The sequence below is a fragment of the Glycine max genome, chromosome 8 (genome assembly GCF_000004515.6).
Source record: "Glycine max cultivar Williams 82 chromosome 8, Glycine_max_v4.0, whole genome shotgun sequence".
Taxonomy (NCBI): Eukaryota; Viridiplantae; Streptophyta; class Magnoliopsida; order Fabales; family Fabaceae; genus Glycine; species Glycine max.
Window position 1 is genome coordinate 45517763 of NC_038244.2, and position 23932 is coordinate 45541694.

At 32.1% G+C, this 23932-nt stretch overlaps 4 protein-coding genes and 1 pseudogene across 7 annotated transcripts; 3 read left to right on the plus strand and 2 right to left on the minus strand.

The window, feature by feature from the left end:
• Positions 1–485: 485 nt before the first annotated feature.
• PGMPM19 (type 4 metallothionein MT4) lies at positions 486–1454 on the minus strand. 2 transcript variants are annotated; one of them, NM_001351764.1, is made up of 2 exons: positions 1307–1454; positions 486–904 (listed from the first exon to the last, which is right to left on the minus strand). In NM_001351764.1, exons 1-2 carry the CDS (start codon positions 1402–1404, stop codon positions 727–729), a joined length of 276 nt encoding a protein of 91 aa, NP_001338693.1. In that variant the 5' UTR covers positions 1405–1454; the 3' UTR covers positions 486–726. The 2 variants fall into 2 exon arrangements, with proteins under 2 accessions (NP_001338693.1, NP_001237409.2); NM_001250480.2 differs by having other exon boundaries at positions 489–886.
• Positions 1455–2302: 848 nt separating this feature from the next.
• LOC100812632 (peptidyl-prolyl cis-trans isomerase FKBP62) lies at positions 2303–7362 on the minus strand. 3 transcript variants are annotated; one of them, XM_014779485.1, is made up of 14 exons: positions 7358–7362; positions 6856–7039; positions 6674–6760; positions 5285–5545; positions 5117–5191; positions 4954–5034; positions 4649–4843; positions 4454–4546; positions 4188–4363; positions 3437–3559; positions 3214–3360; positions 3009–3136; positions 2759–2877; positions 2303–2592 (listed from the first exon to the last, which is right to left on the minus strand). In XM_014779485.1, exons 2-13 carry the CDS (start codon positions 7010–7012, stop codon positions 2766–2768), a joined length of 1635 nt encoding a protein of 544 aa, XP_014634971.1. In that variant the 5' UTR covers positions 7013–7039; positions 7358–7362; the 3' UTR covers positions 2303–2592; positions 2759–2765. The 3 variants fall into 3 exon arrangements, with proteins under 3 accessions (XP_014634971.1, XP_014634970.1, XP_014634972.1); XM_014779484.3 differs by lacking the exon at positions 7358–7362 and having other exon boundaries at positions 6856–7261; XM_014779486.3 differs by lacking the exon at positions 7358–7362 and having other exon boundaries at positions 2730–2877; positions 6856–7154.
• Positions 7363–8953: 1591 nt separating this feature from the next.
• On the plus strand, positions 8954–10082 carry LOC113002340 (heat shock 70 kDa protein 4-like; annotated as a pseudogene).
• A 1562-nt stretch (positions 10083–11644) lies between these two features.
• LOC100815282 (probable glucan endo-1,3-beta-glucosidase A6) lies at positions 11645–14613 on the plus strand. The gene is made up of 3 exons (XM_003530801.5): positions 11645–12247; positions 12350–13654; positions 14126–14613. Exons 1-3 carry the CDS (start codon positions 12187–12189, stop codon positions 14161–14163), a joined length of 1404 nt encoding a protein of 467 aa, XP_003530849.2. The 5' UTR covers positions 11645–12186; the 3' UTR covers positions 14164–14613.
• Positions 14614–18230: 3617 nt separating this feature from the next.
• Positions 18231–22844, plus strand: LOC102662413 (UV-B-induced protein At3g17800, chloroplastic). Its single transcript, XM_006586153.4, has 2 exons — positions 18231–18894; positions 21833–22844. Exons 1-2 carry the CDS (start codon positions 18560–18562, stop codon positions 22635–22637), a joined length of 1140 nt encoding a protein of 379 aa, XP_006586216.1. The 5' UTR covers positions 18231–18559; the 3' UTR covers positions 22638–22844.
• Positions 22845–23932: the final 1088 nt, after the last annotated feature.

Here is a 23932-nt window from a genome sequence, read left to right on the forward strand (position 1 = left end):
CAAATCAAACATGAGTTTTTTTTTATAAAAAAATAAAAATAAAACCTTAATATATCTCTCTTTGTTTGACGAATTTAGATGAGAAGTCCTCCACGGCACCACATCAAATTAACAGCACCCTTGATATATAGATTATTTGATCAAATCTAAAAACAATTAGATAAAAAGTACTCTATATCGATCAACACCTTCATAGAAGGATCATAGTTTCCCAAAAGAGTGAAAATATCTAAAATTGAGATGATTTATTGTTTTAATATACACGTAAGAGTCTATGAGAAGTTTCAGTCATACTTCAGCAGCAATCTTAGTTGATTGAAAACAAAGCAGAATCTTTTTTGGTGATAAACAAAGCAGAGTCTCTCTAAACTGTTAAAGTCGACCTAATTAATAGTGGAGATTAAAAGTTTGACCAGTGTGATAAATAGAATTATAAAAAGAAAAAGAAAATCTCAATAGCACTTGAGAAAAGTTATTACAAGATATAATACTCAAAATTCACATATTCTTATTCATTATAAGATAGTTTTCAAGTACAAAACGGGCATAACAGCATGTTATACCTATTCCACATAAAGAAAGGCCTCTACATATAGAGTAGTAGACTAATATTAGAAATCACATCCACAATTTGAACACTAACATTGAACGAGACTATCTAGTACATAGCTAGATTTAAAGCACATTCAAGATTTGTGAAGTTTGAGACTTAATTAAGGTATGATGTTAAGTGCGGCAAGAGGCACATGAGCAATCTGTGCCACATCTGCAACCAGTTCCAGAAGCCGCAGTCTTGGGACATGAGCATGGATTGCACCCACAGTACTCTCCGCACGAGCATGTCACGTGATCACCGCCTCCAGTTGTCATGCCGACACTTGTGCACCTGCATGCATGTGAAACACTAAAAAAATTCTGCATCTAAAGATTCGGGTAGCAGAAAAGCATTAATCAAGGAACTCGTATGCTTAATTATATTATACATATTTAATTTACTTTATTAAAAAATTAATAAAATATATTTTTAATTCCTATAATCTCAATAAAATTTATTAGTATCATTCCTCGTGTTTTGGATTTGATTAATTTACTCTCTAAATTTTGAAAAAATAATAATTTATGCATTCTTTAATTATCACAAACAATATTTATCGTGAAAAAAAATGAAAACTACTCTATTTTATAAACTTTTAATACTTAAATTGATTAAAATTAAAGTTTGAAGACTAAAACTAAATTTTAACGAAAGTTCAGAAATTGGAAACATGTTTTATCTTTATTAAAATTATGAACTTAATAAAGAGACCTGCAAGTGGAACCACCAGTGCATGGAACTGTGCAGCCACACTTGTTATCACATATTACCACCGGTCTCACTGCATCTCCTCCACTTGTATCAGCCATTTTTCTCTCTCTCTCTCTCTTTCTCTCCGAGTTAGTCTCAAATATGCTTCGAGAGTGTTCACTATATGTTGCCTTTTTATAACGAAAGGAGAGAATACCGAATGCCATTTCACACTCTACGTGGCAGCAGCTTCGCGTGCAATTCATAAGCTGAAACCACGTACGTAGAACATGCAAGAAACTTTGGATTAGGATCAATATTATTCTAGTTGGCACCCTTTTCCAACTAAATTAAAATTTTCATATCTCCAAAGTCGTTTTTAGATTTTTATTTATTTTATTTTTTCAATCAAGTATCTAATTTTTTTTTTCACTTTCATTAATTGTTTTTCGTTAAGTGTACCACCTAAAGTCATTAGGGTTTTAATTTTTTAATTTTAAAATCAATTTTATTTTTTACTAAGCACAGGTCTGCGAATTAAACAAATTATTCTACAAACCTGTGGAGAGGATGGAGATGGCAAGAAAAGAAATGAAACACTGTTGTCACCGAAAATTGCCTCTGTCGGCAATATATATAGTGGTCGAAGGAGAAGTGGTGAGGAAATCAGGTGTGATTTAACCTATAATAACAAGTTTATTCTAACGGTTAAAAATAATTGTTCCCCATGAACCACTTACAAACTGGTCCACAGTAGCCTTAGCCTAAAATACATATTCATACCTTCAAATCCTTGTAATACAATATTTTGATAAACCAAAAACAAAATACTACTTCTGCATTTTCGACATAAGAGCAACCTTTTATACATTTCAAACAAAATATCATGATATAATCATTAATTAATGTGCAAAAATAAAAATGACTTCTGATAATTTTTTAAAAAGCGATTATACATATACAATGAATTTTTATTTTTGGACGTTCTTTTTATCTAATCAAAACACACTTGTCCAGTTGTCCCAGCAAACCTTGATCTATTCAGTTCCATTTCTTATAGTAGCTTAAGCTCTCAAACAAATCATTTCAGTTCATGGGGATACGTATAATTAAGTCAATTATGTTAAAATCCCATAATAAATACGAAATGAATATCCATCAAATTTTCCTAGTGCACAAACCATACAAGAAAGATCAAACCCCAGGAAAACAGGGACTAAACTTCTACTCGTTCCATATTGGATGACGTTTTGATTTTGTTGCCAGTACCCACGGATTCAATACCGTTGGTACTTGGTAGCTGGTTTCTGCATGCCAAAAAGAATAGTATATTAACACAAGCCCCCCAAAATATACATTTTTAGCCCCCACAACCCCACTCTAATCACATCAACAGCAAAAAGCTTAACTGAATTGGCAATTGATCCCCCAAAAGGAAACATACCATAAAACCATGATGGAATGAACACTCACATTGCTATCAGGAACCAATCTTTGTCATCTTGTTGATCATATTTCCATAAAATTGCGCCTCCTTTCTATTATTCGCTTTCACCTTTTCCTTCAAAGTCCTGTACTCCAATTTGACATCCCTGGTTCAAGCATAGAGAACAATTACATTGCAAGGCAAAATAAAAGATAAATTGCCCAAAATTAAAGCAACTGATTCAGTAAATCTCAAATACATAAAGGTCAAAAAGAGTAATTTATTCTGAGCATATACCTGTTGTTAGGGTCAATCTCAAGAGCTTTCTTAATGTCAAGTTCAGCCAAATCCAAGTCAGTTAACTGCATATATGCTTGGGCCCTTCTATAGAGGGCTTTAACATTTGTACTCTCGAGGTCTAACACCTACCAATCCACATCAAAAGTCATTATTTTATGTACAAGGTTAGTGACCCTCAAAGGATGAAAGACTTCTATAATACCTTGGTACACAATTTTTCTGCTTCCTTGTAGTCTTTTAACTTCAACTTGCAAGCAGCATTGTTAAGATTGCAGGCAACCTTCAAGGTCTTGGCCTGCTTTTTCTCCTCCTCACCGAATGAGGAATCATATTCTATGTACTTTACAGCCTACAGTAAGATTTCAGTACCATCAGCAGGTGCATCAACATGTAGAAAGTGAAATGTATAATCTATTTTAGATTACCTTTTCATATCTTTTGGAAGCTCTTGCATGCTTACCAGCTTTAAACAACACATTTCCTTCTTCTTTCTTCTTACCAGCAGCTTCAAGTTTCTCTTCAGTGTTCAAATCCCAGGACTCCTTCTCCTGAAGGCAGAAAACAGATTAAGATTACTAGAGATAAAACTGCCAAAATAATCATCCATAGCATGAAAATGGACAAGTGTGCAAACGAAAAAAGGGAAGTGCCAGGCCAACAAAGCATAAGATTCTGATTTCCAGATCACTACTCTTTCATAGTGAGCAAAAGACATCAATTTTATAGAATATATATACTCACAATGCCAAGCTACACTAGGCAGAATTGGTTTTTATTTGAGGGCAGCGCATGCAATGAACCCTTGTCCAACACAAATAGAGTAGCAAGATGGTTCAGTTATATGATTTTTAATGAATGGAAAAAAATAAATGAAGAAAAGAAATGAACTTCTGATGGTCAAACTAAACACAAAGATGGTTGTATTGGATACAAAAGCCAGATGCATAATGAAAACAAGTCAATTAGAATGTTGTGGTTGTGGGTAAAACACTAAAACGTACAGAGTTATCTTACTTTCTATCTAATCTTGATCAGTCTTTATTTATTACTATCCAGATAAGGCTGTAAGGTTACAGCTTCTTAATAATAGATTCAGAATTTTTATTTTTTTATTTATCAAAATTAAAACAAATAAAATCAAAGCAGAATGTAAATTCAACACTGTAATTGACTTACTTTCTCAAATGAAACTAGCTCAACTTCAAAATAAACAGTTGAGTTAGGAGGAACTACAGCCAACTCCTGCTGGGACTCTGATGAACCAAAAGCATATTCAGGTGCAATGGTCAACAGTGCAACCTCACCCTTCTTCATAGTCAATACAGCTCTATCAAGTCCATCAACAACTTGTTCTGTTTCAGCACATCAAACAATCACTTTACTTGACCAAAAAATATATATTGGATGCAGTGGAATGAGGACACTAGCAGATTTCAAGTTACCCTCATCTGTTTTGAATTCAAACAGCTTCTCTTCTTCATCATGGCCCTTTTTCAAAAAGGCAGCACCATCTTGTAGCTTACCAATTAGTTTCACTAAGACACAAAATGACAAAGATATAGTAAGAAACAATGTATTAATTATGAAATACATAAAGCAATAGACAATAGTCATCATTCAAAATAATCAGAAATTACCTTTAACAATGGCCCCCTCATTTGGACGCTCATATCCTTCCCCTTCCTTCAGGATCTTCTTTATGACCTTCTTGTCATCAGTTACTTCAGAAACAGTTTTCCATGAAACTAATTCAAGAGTAATCTGCAATGTTGCATTTGGTGGAACTGCACCTTCATCACCTTGTTCTGGCTTCCCCTTCTCACCAAATCCATCTATGACCCGACAAAGAAACGAACATAACTCCAAATTAGAGAAACGAGAAAGAAAATTTCATGAAGAATGTTAGTAATAGCTAATCACCAAAACATTATGCGGCGCTTACATTGTGGCTTAACTGTCAAAAGCACTTTCTCTCCCTTCTTCATGGTTTTAACAGCTTTTGACAATGCAGGACAATAATGACCTGCCATGGATAAAACATTTACTTCAGATACTCAGCAAAAGAAAACAATAAATATCTGCTAACGAAGTTTGAAGGCACTGACCCTCTCTGACTGTGAACTCCACCCCATCAGACTTTGCTACAAGCTTTCCATTTTCTAGATGAACTTCATACTTAACTGCATTAGCAACAACAAGTACAACAAATAGTTAAGACTTGGATAATCAACACAAACGTCACAAAAACAGAATTAAATGTGACATATATATACCCAATACTTCATCAGGATCCTTAGGGTTCTCCCATTTGTCCCCCTCAGTAACTATCTTCTTAAATATACCGCCATCCTTGCATATGTCCTTTACACTAGTCCATGACAGCAGCTCAACATCAAATTGGAGTGTAGCATTAGGAGGAATAGTTGGAGGGGAACCAGATTCACCATAAGCTAGCTCGGGAGGGATGGTGAAAATAGCATTTTCACCTTTCTTCATGGTTTTAATACCTTCATCCCATCCTTTAATTACTTGCCCTGCACTTCCAACAAAGATATCACTTTTGAGTTATATTGAAAATAGCCTGAAGATTACTTCCACGCCATTTTCCCTTCAACTAGTTTAGCATACAATCTATTTCAATCATTGACATGAATACCAAACACATATACTTCAGTTGAAGTTGCAATGCAAGTTGCCAATGTACTTCAACAAAACAATTTAAGAAAGCTTGAGACGCACCACAAAGAAGGTCTACAAAATACTAATCAACACATGAAAAGCTAAACAACCATGTCTTTTTCTTGCTTAGCACTTCACAATGGCAAATTCCCTACCTCAACTTTTATCACATACTTGTTTGGCATAAATATTGGTGTAATAGTGTAACACAGAAAAATATCAGTGAAACTGTAAGAATATCAATCAAAGTACCTTGAACTTCAAACAATAATCCAATGGCTGCCAACAAAACAAAATACATCCTTCTCTAACAGAACAAAAACATAAGCATATAATGCTTCATAAGTTCATAAAATTTGGAATTGCATGACTCATCGAAATCTAGATATATCAAGTAAAGCCAAATAACTAAGGGTCTATTATGTTTGAGAAAACACTTTCTACTTTCAACTTTCATTTCCCATTTTCAAAAACAATTACTGAAATACCACATAGTTTTCACTTAATTTCCTGCTTTCAAAGCTTTGTACAGGAAATGAAGATGAAAGCAAAAAGAAAGTCATTTTCAGCATTTCCTGCACAGATATAACAAAAGAGGAAATGAAGTTCCTTTGAAAAAAACGTGAAAACAAGGTAACATTTTCTTCAATTATTCGTGAAAATGGAAAATGTTTTCCCAATCCAAACAGGCCTTAATTAACCAGCAGTTAAAGCGATCATAAACATAACGGATTCGTTTCCTTTAAAATCCAAAAGCAACACAAAACAAACAAACAAGTGGCTTAAAGAAGTAAAAAAAGTTCTAACACCAAGCACACACAACACAAAAATCCCACCATCATTTTCCAACGTTCAGGGAGCGAATTAAAAAAACACGTGAAATTTAACTCACGGTAATGCTTCCAATTATTTCAGACACATCATCCACGAGGTCTTTTCTTTTCTTTTCAGTTCGAACAAACGAGAAAGGAGAGATGGCAAACCTTGTCCGAGCGTGAAGCTGAAGGGAGAATCCCTGTCGCGGCTCGAATCAAACTTAGTTCCGTCGAGCAAAGTCCCCGTGTAATGAACTAGCAATTCAAAAAATCGAAAAAAAAAATTAATGAAAAAAAGAAGAAGAAAGGTGAAAACGACAGAGGAATTGGCGTCGTTGCGATTTCGGGACCTTGGACTTCGTCGCCGACTTCGGGGGTTTCCCAGCCTTGACCTTCTTTGAGGAGCTTCTTCTTGAGGCCGCGGGAGCCGATCTCCCGCTCCTCGCCGACCTTGTCTTCGCCGAGATCCATTTCCTCGCCGCCGGGGATGTCGAAGTCTTCTTCCATCGCTGCCTTTCTTTTTTCACTGGAAGACTGAGTGGGGTTTTAGTTTTAGTTTTAGTCTTCCTTTTTTTTTAATTCAACACACCAACACTCACATACCCTTAGTAGTTTTATGATATATTTGGTTGGATGGATGGAAAAACAAGAAAAGAAAGAAAAGTTTAAAATTTGAATGGAAAAGAAAATAGCTGGGACTTGGAAAGAAAATTTAAATTTTAGTATCTATAAAAATAACTTTTCTTTTCATTTTTTGTCAAACAAAAAGAAGAAAATGCTTTGTTAGTAGTTTTTTTTTTTCTTTTTGCAACTGCCTAGGTTCTAGAGAGTTCTTTTGGAAAAGGAAAACACGCACACGTTTGTTTTTCTTTTCTTAATTATCCATTTTTGCTAAGTTCTCCCTTTTACATCTTAACTATTTATTATCTTTTTTCTTAAAGGAGTACATGCTATGAACCGTTTTGTTTTCTGGAAATGTCTTTTTTGAAATATCATATATCTATTTTAAGAATGTATTTTCAAAACTATGTATACATAATTTCAAAATTATATTTTTAGAATAATTGTATGTTATTATGGAAAGACATCTTGAGTAGTAATAAACTTAAAATTATTAAGTTCATGTTTGTTAGTATTATTTTTATCATGTTATTAATGATTTTTAGAATTATGTAAAATCTTATTTTTTTTTATGATACTATTATATTTTTCCCTAATAATGTGGTTGAAGACATATCTATGGTTGACTTATCTATTATACAATGAATATCATACTTTTTAACACAAAAAATAAGATAAGATCAAAATAAGATTTTAATTTTTTTTTTTTACAAAATTAGGTGATCATGGTCAGAATTAATAAATAGAAAAAGGAAAAAAAATATGTCTTTAACTAAGTAAAAATTAATAAATGAAAAAAAAACCAAACTTGTTATAGATCATTTATGTCCATTATGCCTTGAATAATGTCTGCAAGCTGTTTTCATAGATTTTATGGTCCCCAAGTAATAGGCATATTTCTCCATATGCTACGGAATTACTCTCTTTGATTATTTATAAGTATCGAATTTTTTAAAAGAAAAAACTGTTTTTATTTATCTATCATTTGTAAATTTTAAGATTACATTAGTTACTCTTTTATCAATTATATCTTATTTATATTTTAATATTTAATTATTTTACTTATGCATTTATTAGTTATTCTTTTATCAATTATATCTTATTTATATTTTAATATTTAATTATTTTACTTATGCATTTATTAGTTATTCTTTTATCAATTATATCTTATTTATATTTTAATATTTAGTTATCTTACTTATGCTTTTATTGTGGAGTGAAAATAAAAAGATGAAAAGGGAAAAATCATGACTATTTCATTAAAAAAAAAAATCTATATAACAACCTTAAAGGACACATAAAAAGGAACCAAGTGAATATAAAATACATTAAAGTTTACTGACTATAAATACCCTCTTCATCTTTATATATATGACTCTTCAACTAATTTCTATCCTAAAAAAGCTTGATTAATTTATCAATCATATTAAATTTATCAATAATTTATGTTGTTATTTCAAAATTATCTTTAATATTTTAAAATTAATAATGTATCTTTTTCTACTTAATTTTTCCTCACATAATTGTTATTCATCTTCCCCAATTCCAATAAGAAAAAGAACAACTTCATCTTATTATATTCTATCTATTCCAAAATGATTAATGTTTATATTTTTTTAACACAGATTAAGGGAAACAATAAACAAGCTAATTATTGAAATATTTTTACTATAAATCCTTACTCTTCGTTACTTGTAAGTCAATTGATAGGTACGTTAATCAACAATTGAAATAAATAATCATTCATGAAAGCATGTAAGTCAAATTTGGAAGGTGTAATTAATCCAAAGACATGTTGGAATGATAATTGAAATAAATAATCTAGACATGGACTTGCAAATGCTTGTTTACGAGAATTATAACAAATTTATCTATCTACTATAAAGAGGTATAGTTTATTATGACTTTCCTCTTCTGTTAATTATATTTGTTACACTGTATTGTGATTTGATTTCGTATTGCTATATATGTGCTTTTTTAATGTACACTTAATTGGAAACACCCGTAAAGATCGCAGTTGTTGAAGAGGAAGAACAAAATGGACATTAGTGGGGGAATCCAAGAGCCGTGAGGAGGTTGATGCTTTATTTTAGGGCACTGACTTTTGTTGTTCAATCACTCGAGCAAAATTTGAAGAAATAAATATGGAGCTCTTTGAAGAGTGTATGGATCGGACTATGGAGAAATTAAGTAGATAAATGTCTTATGCTAAGTTGGACAAGAATGATGTACATGATGTTGTTCTTATTGGTGGTTCTTCGAGGATTCCCAAAGTGCAGGAGTTATTGAAGAAGTTCTTCAAGGGAAAGGGATTCGTGCATGAGTATTAACCCTAGTAAGAATAATGTTCCAAACTTGGTATTTTCGGATTTTACACCACGTATCCCTTGGTATACTCGATCCTTTACATGGAGATATCATGAGTGTAGTGATTCCAAGGAACACTTCCATTCCTGTTAGGAAGACAGAAGTTTACAATACACGAAAAGATAACCAATATGGGGCCAAGATTTAGGTTTACGAGGGTGAGAGAACATGATCCATAGATAACAATTTGCTGGGTACTTTTGTTCTTTCTGCCGCCATCCTTTGTATATGTGTTTTTCTTATAGATGCAAATGATATCTTATGTGTTTCTGGCTAGGAAAAAACCACTTGCAATAAGAACAAGATTACCATAATCAATGACAAAGAAAGACTGTCAGCTGAAGAGATTGGAAGACTGATTCAAGAAGCTGAAGATAAGAAGTTCATTAGGAAGGCCAAAGCAATGAGTTCTTTGGATGGTTAGGTTTACAAGGTGAGGAGTGCTTTGAAGAGGAAAGATATCAGCTCAAAGCTTTGCACACAAGAAATGAAGAAAAGGATCAATTCTGCAATTACTAAGGAAAAAGCCACAAAGTTGCTTGGTGGTGATAATTACCATTTACCTGCAAGATCAAGCAGAGGTGTTTGAGGTTCATCTGAAGGATTGCTAGTCACTTAATTTGAACCCATCATAGGTAAAGATTGATTAGTTAGCTTTACTGTTGAGATTTCTTTTTTTGTGATGCTGTCATCTTGTATGTGATAAATGAAAAATTTTATAGTATGATCTGACATTATCTTAAAGTAGTTGAAGTTTGATAATTTCATTGAATATGATGAATTGTTGCTATGACTTAATTGAGCACTCAAGATACTTCTGAGTGATCCTTGGACTTGTTCCATTCCTATATCATACTCTTTTTTGTAATTTTTAAGTAATATAATCATGCAAAATTGATATTAAGATATGTTCTCAATACCAAAAGCTTTGATTGATGGTAAAATTTAATATTTTGGTCAATTAACTTTTAATAGAAAAATGCTAAAAATAATTTAGTCGATTCAATTATTGAAAAAATTTATAAAAAATAACAATCTGAGAATTTTAAATAAAAAGGGATGAAAGTACTAAAGTATACAGTAATAAGTAAAAATTTCAAAGGTTAAATTTACTTAAAATTTTGTTGAATGATTAAACTATACATTAATTTTAGTAAAAAAATTAAAAAAATTTAATTAAATCTTACAATTATTTAGTTTCATTTTAAAATATAAATACTCACTCTTAGAGTACCTTGTTTGTTTCAGTTATTTGGATGTCGGAAAGAAATAAAATATTATAAACATAAAAGAGGAATTATGGAAATTTTTTTAAAGAGAACCTGTTTCCTACACTTCTCTTTATAGAGTTGTTCACTTGCTCCAAGCTCTCTCTCTCTTTCAGAATAGCAGTGTCGGTGTGCATCTGTCGTCGACCATAAAGGCTACCCTGCTGCAACATCAATAGCTTTTTTTACTTATTTTTGCACATCAATAACTTTTTGCTTGTTTTTCTATGCAAATGTTAATAATTACTTTAAGTCTAAGGACAGTAAAAATATTTTTTTATTAAAGAATATTATTAGTTTATTCCTTCATTTTAATTTTAAATACTATATTACTTTTTTTTCTTGATTAAATTGATTCTTATAATTTTATGTCTCTATAATTTGAAAGTGATCTTTTTAATTCTTATAATTTACATTTTAATTTTCTATATAGTTTTGAAAGTGATATTTTTAATTTCTATAATTTTATAATTTTTACTTAAACTATAAGGAATAAAAATGAATTAAAATATAAATAATAGAGATTAAAAAAATACTTTTAAAATAGAGAAACTAAAAAAATTAAAATATAAATTATATAAATTAAAAAAATTACTTTCAAACTATAAAAATTAAAATATTAATAAAAATTAAAAAAATTAAAAATTATCAGAAGAAATGAGTAATTTAATTTTTTTATATAGATATCTTAATCTTAAGTTCTTAACACTTAACAGTGATTTAGGCAAAACCTTTTTTCCGTGACAGAGGCCCTCGAAAACTATGCACCAAATATTAAACAGGATCCTCTTTTAAATTTTACACTCAAACGGCTAACTTCTCTTTCGGTACGGTGACACCTTTTACAGACTCAGTATCACCCACTTTTCCTCTCCTTCATTCAAGCTCACCTCACCCTTCAATCCTAAATACAATTAAGAGAATAAATCCAATCATTCTCACTATTCAAAGCAAAACAACACAACCTGGCCCCCACTCTTTTTATACTACTATCATAGTTTTAGGACTATTATTAATTAATTAACATCACTTTCGCAGTGAGTGAAAAAGATAAAATATTCCCCCATTTGCAAATAGTCGTTGCAGTTCTCTTCTTCAACTCATTAATGATCGTTTTTCTCTCTTTCTTAAACACCCCCCAAAGCTCGTTTTCCCATTCCATTCCATTCCATCACCCTCTGTGCAACACAGCTTCTATTTCACCTTCCCCAGAAAATACCCTTGGCTTTTTCCCTCACCAGCATTGTTCCTTTGCTGTTATTCTAGCTTCATTAATCACACACTCACACGCGTAGCGCCAGGTGGAGTAAAACACACTAGCCAAACGGCCATGCTTTAGAGCTCAAGAACCTTCCCAGCAACCAAAAAAAAAAAAAAAACTCCTTTTGCCTCATCAAGGAAGTTACTAATTAGTAAAAAACAAAAATGGCTATGCTTCTCCTCATTCCACTGTTCCTATCATCCATTGCACTATTCACCATATCAAGTAAGCCTCCTTCAGTTTTTCTTTTCTTTTTTATGTTGTTTACACGTTTCTTGTTTGGAAGACAATCTTGTTCACACTAAATGGCATTTTTCTCTTTTACAGGCGCGACAACGTTTTCAACCCATCCCGGAATCTGCTACGGCCAGCTCGGAGACAACCTTCCACCGCCGCAAAAATCAGTCTCCCTCATCACCTCCCTCCACGCGAAGCGCGTGAAGCTCTACGACGCAAACCCGGCGATCCTCCACGCGCTACGTGACACGAGCCTGCAAGTCTCCATCATGGTCCCCAACGACCTCATCGTGAACATCTCCAGGAACCAATCCCTCTCCGACAAATGGGTCTCCGACAACGTCGTACCCTACCATCCCCGCACACTGATCCGCTACCTCCTGGTGGGCAACGAAGTCACCAGCAGCACCGCCCCCAACGGCACGTGGCCCTACCTGGTCCCCGCCATGCGCCGCATCAAGCACTCTCTGAAATCCCTCGGGATCCGCAAAGTCAAAGTCGGAACCTCCTCCGCAATAGACGTTCTGGAAGCCTCGTTCCCTCCCTCGAACGGTGCGTTTCGAAAAGACCTAAGTGCCCCCGTCATGAAACCCATGCTAAAGTTCCTCAACAGAACAAAATCCTTTTTCTTCTTAGACGTCTACCCTTTCTTCTCTTGGTCCGCTGACCCCTTGAATATAAACCTCGATTACGCTTTGTTTCAGTCCAAGAATTTAACGGTAACGGATCCGGGTACGGGTCTGGTTTACACCAACCTCTTTGATCAAATGGTGGATGCGGTTTATTTTGCCATGAATAGATTGGGTTTTCCGGGCGTTCGGATCTTCATCGCGGAAACGGGTTGGCCCAATGGTGGCGACTTGGACCAGATTGGAGCCAATATTTTCAACGCTGCCACTTACAACCGAAACTTCATAAAGAAGGTTACTAGAAAACCGTGGCTGGGGACACCGGCTCGACCGGGTTCGGCTCTTCCGTCTTTTTTATTCGCTTTGTTCAATGAGAATCAGAAACCGGGTCCGGGCACGGAGCGGCACTTCGGCTTGCTGCACCCTAACGGCTCGAGGGTTTACGACGTCGATTTGTCCGGGGAGACGCCCGAGGCGGGGTTCCGGCCGCTTCCGGTGCCGGAGAATAACGAGAAGTTTAAGGGGGAGATATGGTGCGTGGCGGCACGTCCGCATAACGCGACGGCGCTGGCGGCAGCGCTTGCGTACGCGTGCTCGCAGGGAAATGGCACGTGCGATCCGATCCAACCGAAGGGGAAGTGTTTTAAACCCGATTCGGTTTTCTGGCACGCGAGCTATGCTTTTAGCGCTTATTGGGCGCAGTTTAGGAAGGTGGGTGGTACTTGTTACTTCAATGGGCTTGCAACTCAAACCGCAAAGGATCCAAGTAAGTGATTTTTTTTTAATATTTGTTTATTTTTCTTATTCTGATTTCTGATTTTTTTTAGCCATATAAAGGTAAGATTATGCTTTAGTGTTTTTAGAATGGTGTTTAACATTTATTAACCTTCATTCGTCGATGTAAAAAATGTTTTATCCTATTGATCGGAAATGACATAATGTTTGTTATGTTATGTGTAATTTTTTAAGTAGTTATTATAAAGGTTAAAAAACTTATTATACATAACATTTTTAATTGGATGATAGTAAAACAAAATTATACTATGAATGCATTATCTAATTTAACCATTGGATTTTGGAAGTTTTGTGGTTTGGAAATTATTTAAACGAGTAATTATTAAAGTCATGTGCTTTGGTTTTTGTTAACTGCTTGAAGGAAGTGAAAATGTTCAATGATTAAATTGGATTTTGGTGGAATTTACTTCCTGTTAGTTTAATTTATTTTGAATTCTTGAAGGTTATGGATCTTGCAAGTTCCCAAGTGTGACACTTTGAAGGAGGAGAAATCAAACAAATCAAGCAAAATGGAGTTTTCGTTACGCAATCATATGATGATTATTTAATTTGACTATATCGACATTGGGAATTCTGAATTAGGGGATCCTTTTTACTGTAGGTAGGCTAGTGTTGCTTTCATTTCATGAATGCATGTTCCTTCTATAGGTAGCATCCAAACCCACTAACTAAGGAGGAACATACATTGGTGAGTTGATTTTGAATACTCCAACCACCGGATCGCCATTATTTAACACCATGTTGGTAGAATAAGTGATAAGGTGCAATGTTTTCTGTTTGTCATTTGCACAACTTATCTTCTTTTCAATTGGTAAGTAGGAAATACTAGTTCTTTGCATGATCAATTCTCTGGACCCTGGATCACCATTATTTTGATGTTATCTATATCATACTGCTAGAAGTGATAAGGTGCAAGCAATGTTTCTATTTACAATTTTTGCTCAACTTCAATCCTTTTCGATTGGCAAGTAAGATAAACCATTATATTTAATAGTTCTTTGCACGATCATTTCCACACTGGATCGCCATTATTTGACCTCATGCTGCTAGAATAAGTAATGAAGTGCAATGTTTCTTTTTGCACAACTTGGACTCTTTTTTATTTGCGTAACTATTTTATGCAATAATAATCCTTTGTATATATATATATATATATATATATATATATATATATATATTAGTAACGGCTCCAAGATAGCCCTGGAAGGTAGGTCCATTGCCGCATTCCCAAATAGGTCCACTCCTCTGTCTAACTTATCCTTATGAGTTTTACTTTGGGATGGGATTCCTGTGTTTTTTGTTTGTTTTTATGTTGAGGTTTTTGTGAGAATTAAAAAATAGTAAAGGTCGAAATTTATATTTGAACAAAATTTAATTGGTTTACACATGGGTGGGTCACACAAAATTTAGAAAAATTTTAGATAATTTTTTTTATCTTAGCGTTGACCCAGAATTTGCGATAGAATCCACGTAAATTTTTACTTCTATCTTTTTTATAATGAACATTATATTCCTATCTAGTAGAGTAGTACTTCAAATATTTGAACAAAAATTAATTGGTTTACACATGGGTGGGCTACGCAAAATTTAGAAAAATTTAAAATAATTATTGTTTTTTTTAATCTTAGCGTTGACCCGGCATTTACGTTAGATTCCACGTTAAATTTTATTCCTTTTTTTTTAAAAAAAAGAAACTAGTATCTACTATCTAGTACTAGTGGTTCAAATATTTAAAATTAGATATTAAAATGTAAATTACAAAAATCTCCTCAGTTTAAGCAGGAAAAGATATTCTCAAACTACGTCATCTTTTAAGTTGAAAGTGTTAAATTCTCCTGATACGATAGTTGAAAGTGTTAAATTCTCCTGATACGATAGTTTTTTTTAAAAAAAAACAAGCAAGATACTAACATTCTCAAACATGTGGAGTTGGAGAATAATTTATTTAGTGAAATTTTTTTTGGACAAACGATAATCATGTATATCATGAGTGATATTAATTTGAGTTGAGAGACAAACACCCATAATCTCTAATTTAAAAAAATTCATTTTTTGAAGATTCTTAATTAAAAAGCTATAAATTATAATGTTCAGTTTATATATATATATATATATATATATATATATATATAAACTATTTTATTTTTATATCTTTTTATTTCTTTAAGATACAATAGATTTAAGTTCATATACTCTTATTGCATTGGATGTTGTCCTTTGCCAATGACACTATTTTTTTCTTTCATTTAGTGACAAACACTTATTGTATCCATGTATTACCATGATTGTAGAGAGAAAAAAATCATAAAACTACATGCTATATAAATATAATATACTACGAACTGAACATTAGATGAATTTACTCTGCAACTTTCTCTTTTTTGTAAAGATAAAGTCCTACTTTGACAATGGTCACTCACATTAGATGAATTTATGTCTTCTCTTTTCTCCCATTATTACATAATATTTTTCTCATAAATCTACTAGATTAGATTTGGTGAGGGGTTGGGTAATTTGCACAAGATTTTAGGTTGAAACCTTAATATTGTCATTTTCCAAAAAAAAATGTGATCCCCTCACACAATTTGTGAGAATGGAATTGTTTATATATATATATATATATATATATATATATATATATATATATATATATATATATATATATATATATATATATATATATATGGTTATAATGAGAAGTTATTATCCTCATATTCAAATTAAATTCTATTCTATTTTTAAATTCTTCCAAATTATATTATCTTTAAATATTATTGTTATAATTATGCTATTAGAATTAAATTTAAATTAAAATAATATTTTTTTTATATTAATTCCATTCGTTGAAAACTATAAAAAACGATTTTAATTTATATTATTAAATGGTTGCATATAAAAAAAAATATCTATGTATTTACAAGGGTTAAAATGCTCGTTAAATTCCAATTACTCATATTTTTAATTTAACTAATCAATCTATCTTTATACACTAGAGTTGAAATATGTTTTTTTTTTCAACGACTTAACCTTGTATTTTTATTATTTTTTAAACTATTGTCAGTATTTTAAAATAATTTAAATTATGCATTTTTCATGTCGTCTCAATTTCTTATACTTATAAAATTTGCCATAAACTAATTAAACATATTTTTATAATTTTAAAATTTTAAATTTAGTTTTTAAAATATTATCCAAATTTAAAAATATTAATAGAATTGCACGAGATGCAATTTGATGTTTTGAGTTAATTTTTAATAAAATATCATTTTTAATAAGAGATTTATTTAGATGCATACAAGTTGATCTTATCTTAAGCTAAAAAAGCGAATCTTATCTATTCTTGAAAACTTGAGGCACCCTAATCATCAGTTTGTTTGGCCAAAAAATAAGAGAAAAATTTAAATTTAAATTAAAACTAAAAACTAAAATAAAAAGATTATTTCGAACAAATATATTTTTTTGATCAAATAAAAAATATCAATATTAATATTTTCTCATTTCTCTATAAAATAAGTCATAAAGTTACGTTGTTGCTTCGGCCGGCTTCTTCTCCTTTCTTTTGTATTTTATTCTTGCTTTGCCTGCGCATTTCCACGTCTCATTCTTCTAGAGATTATCTTTTTGAACAGTGAACAATTGTTTTACATTAAAACCCACCTTACATGTCCACATTTCTTTTCGGTACCACTAAAATAATCAATTCCAAAAATTTACATATGATCTTCTAAAATACTAAAATTTTACATATGATAAATTAAATAATAAATAATTATTCTGATATTCTTTTTTTTTAGGATATCACAAATTTGGGTTTTTGATTACTTTAAAAAATAACATTTTAATTTTTTTTATCATAAATAAATAAATTAATAAATAGTAATATTTTATTTGAAGATCTATCTCAACATTAATCATTTTGAAATACTATCATAAATCCGTAATCCAAATAAAATCTAAAACAATTATTAATTAATTATATTTTAATAGGTTAAAACATTTATTACCTACAAATAAATTTTACTATAACAACACTTTCACATTAAGAGAGCCTGTATAAATATTATATTAACATTTTTAAAATATAATTTATTTATTGAAAGTTGTTGATATAAGTGATTTAATAATTATGTCCTATAGAAAAGATAGAGACTTGATTTTCAGTTTGAACAATTAGAGATAACATTTATTTCAAATAGAAGTCTAAGGTACTTTCTTATTATAAGAAAAAAAACACATCATATAATCCAAATCGAAACTTACAAAATTATTTAAGTTATTATATATTAATCAATCAAAACATTTATTAGCTACAAATAATAAACATTTTATTATTAAAAAACTTACTAGAACAAAACTTTCATATTAAAAGTGATAATCACTTTAGTTTTTCATATAAGAAGTCCAGTTGAATTGGTTGATGAATGATATATTTTTAAATGTTAAAATTTGACTTAAATTTTGTCATATAATATTAATAATGCTAAATTAAATTAAATTAATGATATTTGTAAATAGTGAAATGCGTACGGCATGGATTTATGATTTGAATGGAATGAAATGATAGATTGATTAAGTAGGAAATTCTGCTTTTATAGAGTTCTTCACTTAAGAAATACTACAACTACTGTACAGAGTTCATATCAATCTCATCATATTATATAGAGCACCAACTTATCTTCAAAACTCATTCATAACTAAAATCCTTCCATTCCTTCCTTCCACAAACCCTATCCTATTACCAGACAAACCTCATTTTCAGGCTTTTTCTGTTACTCTGCACCATACCACTTCACTCATCACAATTCACAAACCCATAGAGAAAGGAAAAGCTTTTTTTTTATTTTTTTATCTGGGTCACCCTACACAACCTTGCTGAATGGAAAACTGTGTCTTCCACCACCACCACCATCACCTTAGGAGCATGATCACTCTTCCACAACCATCTTCACTGAAACCGAACTTGAGAGTGTGCCCCAAAGTTATGAGGGTGAGAGCGAGCGCGGGAAGGAGGCACTGCGAGTTCAGCAGCCAGAACGCGCCCCTTGAGCCACGGTCCCTGGCGGGGAAGTTTCTGAGCGGCGTGTTGCAGAACCGCCGCCAGCTGTTCCACGTGCTTGCCAAGGAAGAGTTGAAGATGCTGAGTGATGACAGAGACTCTGCTATTGCTCGCATGCGTCTCAGTCACCACTCTGATGAAGCCTTGCTTCACAGGTACGTAATTTCTCACCAATTTCAAATACCCCTTCTTCTTCTTTCAGTTTTGTTTTCACTCTTGTTTTTCTGAGACCCCCCTTTCTTTTTATGGTCTATGAATTGTTGATGATCGTGTTTATTTATTTATTTTTTTTATTGGCAAAAGTTAGATATTCGTTTTTTAGTTTTTGTTAGTGGAAGAGATTCGATCTCTCCCTCTTCTTTTCTGTATTGAACCACCAGGCCAACCTTATAACTCCAATCAGCCAACCTTATAACTCCAATCTGTGTTTATTTGTGATGGGTGAAGTTTGTGACTTCATGTTAATCAAAGTGCATGTGCATGTATATATTTGTAATTTTTCCTTTTTATTTCTGTGACGCTGTAATTCTATTTTTTTTACACTGATTATCTATTAAAAGTTTACAAGATATGATTTTTCAAATACCATCGTACTTGGCAATTCATCATTGAATGACAAGGGTACAGTGGATTTTTAACTAAGTTCTTGTTTTTTTTAATGTATATATGTAGTTAGGTCATTGGGGGTGGAAATTTCAGTGGTGGTTTTTTCATATGAAACTTGTCCCTCAAACTTTCATCCCCTACCACCATATGGAGGAAATTTACTGATCTTGCATTATGTATGAACTTGCATTTCTTCCTCTTTTGGTTTTGTTGTTAGATGTAGAAGTACAACCTTAAACTAGTTGTGTTTTTGGTGTTTTATTTGGAAACGAGCATGAGGCATCTTTTATGTAAGATTGAACCTACTTATATTTACTGACCCCATATATAAGGAAAAAGAAGGTTCTGGTGTATTTTACTCTAAATTGGTAGAGGCTAGTGACAGCGAATGACTGAATGTAACAAAAGGAGGGCAAAACTTTTGAACCTTAAAAGGCTTCGCATAGTTTGTTTTGTGATCACCCTTACTATGTCTTTGTTCTTTTCCTTTTGATTGGAAGGTAAATTTATCATAGAGGAAAGAGAGAGTTAGAAAAAGTCCAACTAAAGAGTGGATAAAGTTTTCCTTAAACGGAGAAAACAAGATAAGAACTAGATAGAAAAGAATCAAGAGGGAAGCCTACAAATATCTGAGATGACAACTCCCCTTGAAATTGACATGATTGGGAAGCTGACGAAAAGTTAAAAGACTAACTTATCACATAAGAAGTTGACAAGTATATACAACTTTAATGCTGCAGGTATTTTGCTTCAACAATTTGTGCCAAATGATAGCTGCACGCTCTGACAAATTTTTGGATTATTGCTTTGTTTTTAAAGCCTCTGTAGATAATCATCAAGTACTTACCTAAGGACAGTAGTTCTCATCAAGATCAAATTGTTTCATAGAAAATGACTAGCAATGTAGAAATAAGTGTCCAACAGTTCCACAGCTTGCATATGCATAACATAGATCAGGGGAAAGGGCAATGTGAGGTGTATCAACGTATTCCAGAAACAAATGGGATGGACCTATTTTGAATCTTATGTTATATATTCTGACAGTATTAGCTGTTTTTTTTTATGAAATTATCTTATGTCATTGAGGGGCAAGTAGCTTTTGGGTTCAGAGTTGAGGCAGATAATTGCAAACTGGATTTGTTGTGTCAAGTTTGGAATGGTTTGGTCTATTAAATGAATGATTTCATTTCCAGAATTGTAGAGAACAGGGATGAATACAGATAAAATTTCCCATACTCATAAAATGTTTTATAGTTGTTTACCAATTGAGATATTTGCATAATTATATTCTATAGTTTTATGGAACCAAATGCTGTATTCATGGCACACCATATATTTTAGAAGGTAATAGAATGTATTCTTGCAAATTGTAAGAATAATGAGTTCGCTCCCGCTTCCAGTCCTCCATACAAAATTTATTTATTACAAAGAAGTGTTGCATGAGTGGGTTTTCTACAATCATGAATCAACATTTAATTTCATCTGCTGGTTATTTTGGTTACCATTGTTTAAGAACATTTTTAAGAACTTGGAAGGAGCTTGTCAAGTGATCTGTTGATTCTGGCCATGTTGTTTATCCTCATTGTATTCTTATGTATAATATAATAATATAAGAGGATAAAATGGTTGGAAACTGTGGAGTGTGGACATCATCACATCAATCGCTATTTATAATCTATGATACATCCATCTGTGTGATTATTTGTCTGGTCATGCTAGGGATAACAACATTAATACATGTATGCTTTATATTGTTGGTTATGTATGACTCGAAATCCCTGCAGTCTGATCAGAGTATTTTATCCATTTGTTACTCTTTGGAAAACACAGGAATTGAAAGGGCCTTTTGTTCATTTCCTTGCATGTTCTTCTACTATCTAGCTCCAAGACACTTCAAACTTTCATGTGTAAATGAGTGTTGTCTCTTTTCATATTTTTAAATATTAGATTGTTCATAAAGAAAAAAGTATAAAATAAATATAAAAAAGATAATTGTAAAATATTAATTTTCTCATACAGACCTCTTTCCAAAAAACTTTTGTGATCTTGGTTTGTTGTACTTCCAATCATTTCGCATAACCATGCTAAAAAAATTGGATTTCTGTGACAGTAGTTCCGTGCTTCTTGTTTCTTCTTCATCTAAATGTTTCTGAGCTTGCCAAGTTTATCTGAATTTGGTGAGCCAGTTTCCTGTTGTTTAGCTAACCAAACTTTAGCTGTTATTGAGTATTTGTGGCAGTTCCCTACATCTGGAGGAAAGCTGTTCGGTTTTAAAAATTTTGACCATAAGTGATGCCACACAAAACTTTGGTGTCTAAGAAATTAATGTTAATATTATTTTAAGTTGTTGATTTTACAATCATCTGATGCAGTGCAGACTGGACTTTAGAGCTTTGTGCATAAATAATCATGGAAAATGTTTCATACTATAAATACTTGTGGATATTCATTTAATAGTGTATTGACTTAAAAGTTTTCTGAATGCAGGAGGATTGCACAAGTGAAAGAGAATGAGTCTATGATTGCTATAGAAGATGTTATGTATTTGCTGATTTTATACAAGTTTTCCGAGATCAGGGTTCATTTGGTTCCAAAGCTTTCTAGTTGCATATACAATGGAAGGCTAGAAATATTGCCCTCTAAGGACTGGGATCTAGAGTCTATTCACAGCATGGAGGTTTTGGATATCATAAGGAAACACGTCAGTACCGTGACAGGTTTGAGATCAAATCCTAGTGTAAGGGAGAGTTGGGAAACGACTCCTATTCGACAATTCTGGCTTGCCCGAGTCTATGTCGCCTCCATATTATATGGCTACTTTTTGAAGTCAGTTTCATTGAGGTACAACCTAGAGCGAAGTCTGTCTTTGTCTGACCATGATCTTCATCATGGTCACAAGACCGGCCCTTCATTTCAGGACATGTATCGTTCCGGGCCAAAAGACGTGATGCTTGGCAACAAGAGTGACATACGATCTGTGTGGCATGGTTTAATCGGGCAGGAAGAGGAAATCGAGGATTTAACATGTTATGTTACGGGCTTTCACCCTGGATCATTTGAGAGATGTGCCAAACTGAGATCCAAGGAAGCTGTGCATTTGGTAGAGAGTCATAGTAATGCACTTTTTGGAGATGGGAAATCTGGTTTGTCTCAGCATGATGATGTTATTGTAACTTCATTTTCTAGTCTGAGGAGGCTAGTCTTGGAAGCTGTTGCTTTTGGATCTTTCCTGTGGGAGACAGAAGATTACATTGACAATGTATATAAGCTTAAAGATCAAGTGGTTGAGTGAAGGAACATGTTGGTAAATGAATTTCCACACTGTTGGGCTAATTCTCATTGTATATAAAGTTAGTTAGATTTAGGCTAATTTTATTTTGTATAGGATGCATTACCTCTAAATAATGTAGGTTGGTTAGCTAAGAAAGAATGGAGATAGAGATTTTACATAGTGACAAAGAATGTCCTTATGAAAAAATATTTTACTTGTTCATTTGCACATAATTCCAATTATGTTTGAACTTGTTCAGTTAAATATGAATACTATTTCTTTAACTATATATTCAGTCTGGCAGTATATGATAGAGGGCTGACCCATGCATCTCAATTGAGTCTTATGTTATTTGATATTTCCCCAAAAAGGCCCAGTTATGTTATATTGAAATAGCTATTGTTGCTATGAATGATTATGAATGAAATATGAATTTTATCTTTTATCATCCTCTTAGCTTTAATGGTAGTTTTAGAGTAGTATAGCTTTTAGCACTCTAACGGTGTATGCTGCCATGGATACAAATGTGCTATAAATTTGCAGCCTTGTTACCAACGGGGAGTTAGTGCTTGCAGTCATGATCCATTTCTTCAACATTCCGTGTTGATTAAACTAATCAGTGTTTCAATAAAATCATTAAAAGAAAACCATTTTTAATGTTTCTAATAAAATGAGGGATTTGTTTACATTAGATTAAAGTATAGTTTCTTATTTCATTTGACAACTTTATATTACAGTAGGAAGTTTCTTGTGTGTTGAGTGAATATTTTTAAATTTAAATATTTTTTGATAAAAAATAAATTAAAGAGTAATAATTATATTATTAATAATAAATGTTTTATCATATTAAATAAGAACAATAAATTGATAAAACTTTCAAAGATAAGCAAAAAATTATTCAAATCAAAACACGTTATTTTTTTATTGATTTGACATAAAAAGTAAGTAGTGCAAATTTAAGAAGAAAAGATAAAAAATAATTAATTCAAAAGTCCAACGAAATGAGATTTAAGATAAAAAGTAAATTATGATATATAATTTTTTTTTAAAATAATTAAAATTAAGATTTATAGGAAAAAATCTCAATATTTTTTTAAACAATTTTTTTGAGTTTTTTTACTTGTTATTTAGTTATAAGTGATCATTTATCATAAAAAAAATTAAAATTTATCATACTATCTTGTTGCCCATAGGTTACCAAGGGTGGCATTGACAAGATGTTATGCTACTAACCATGTTTGAGGATTTGATTATGTTCGGTCTTGTATTTATCATTTATTTGTCAATGAAATGATATGATCCTCTTGTTTTTTTTT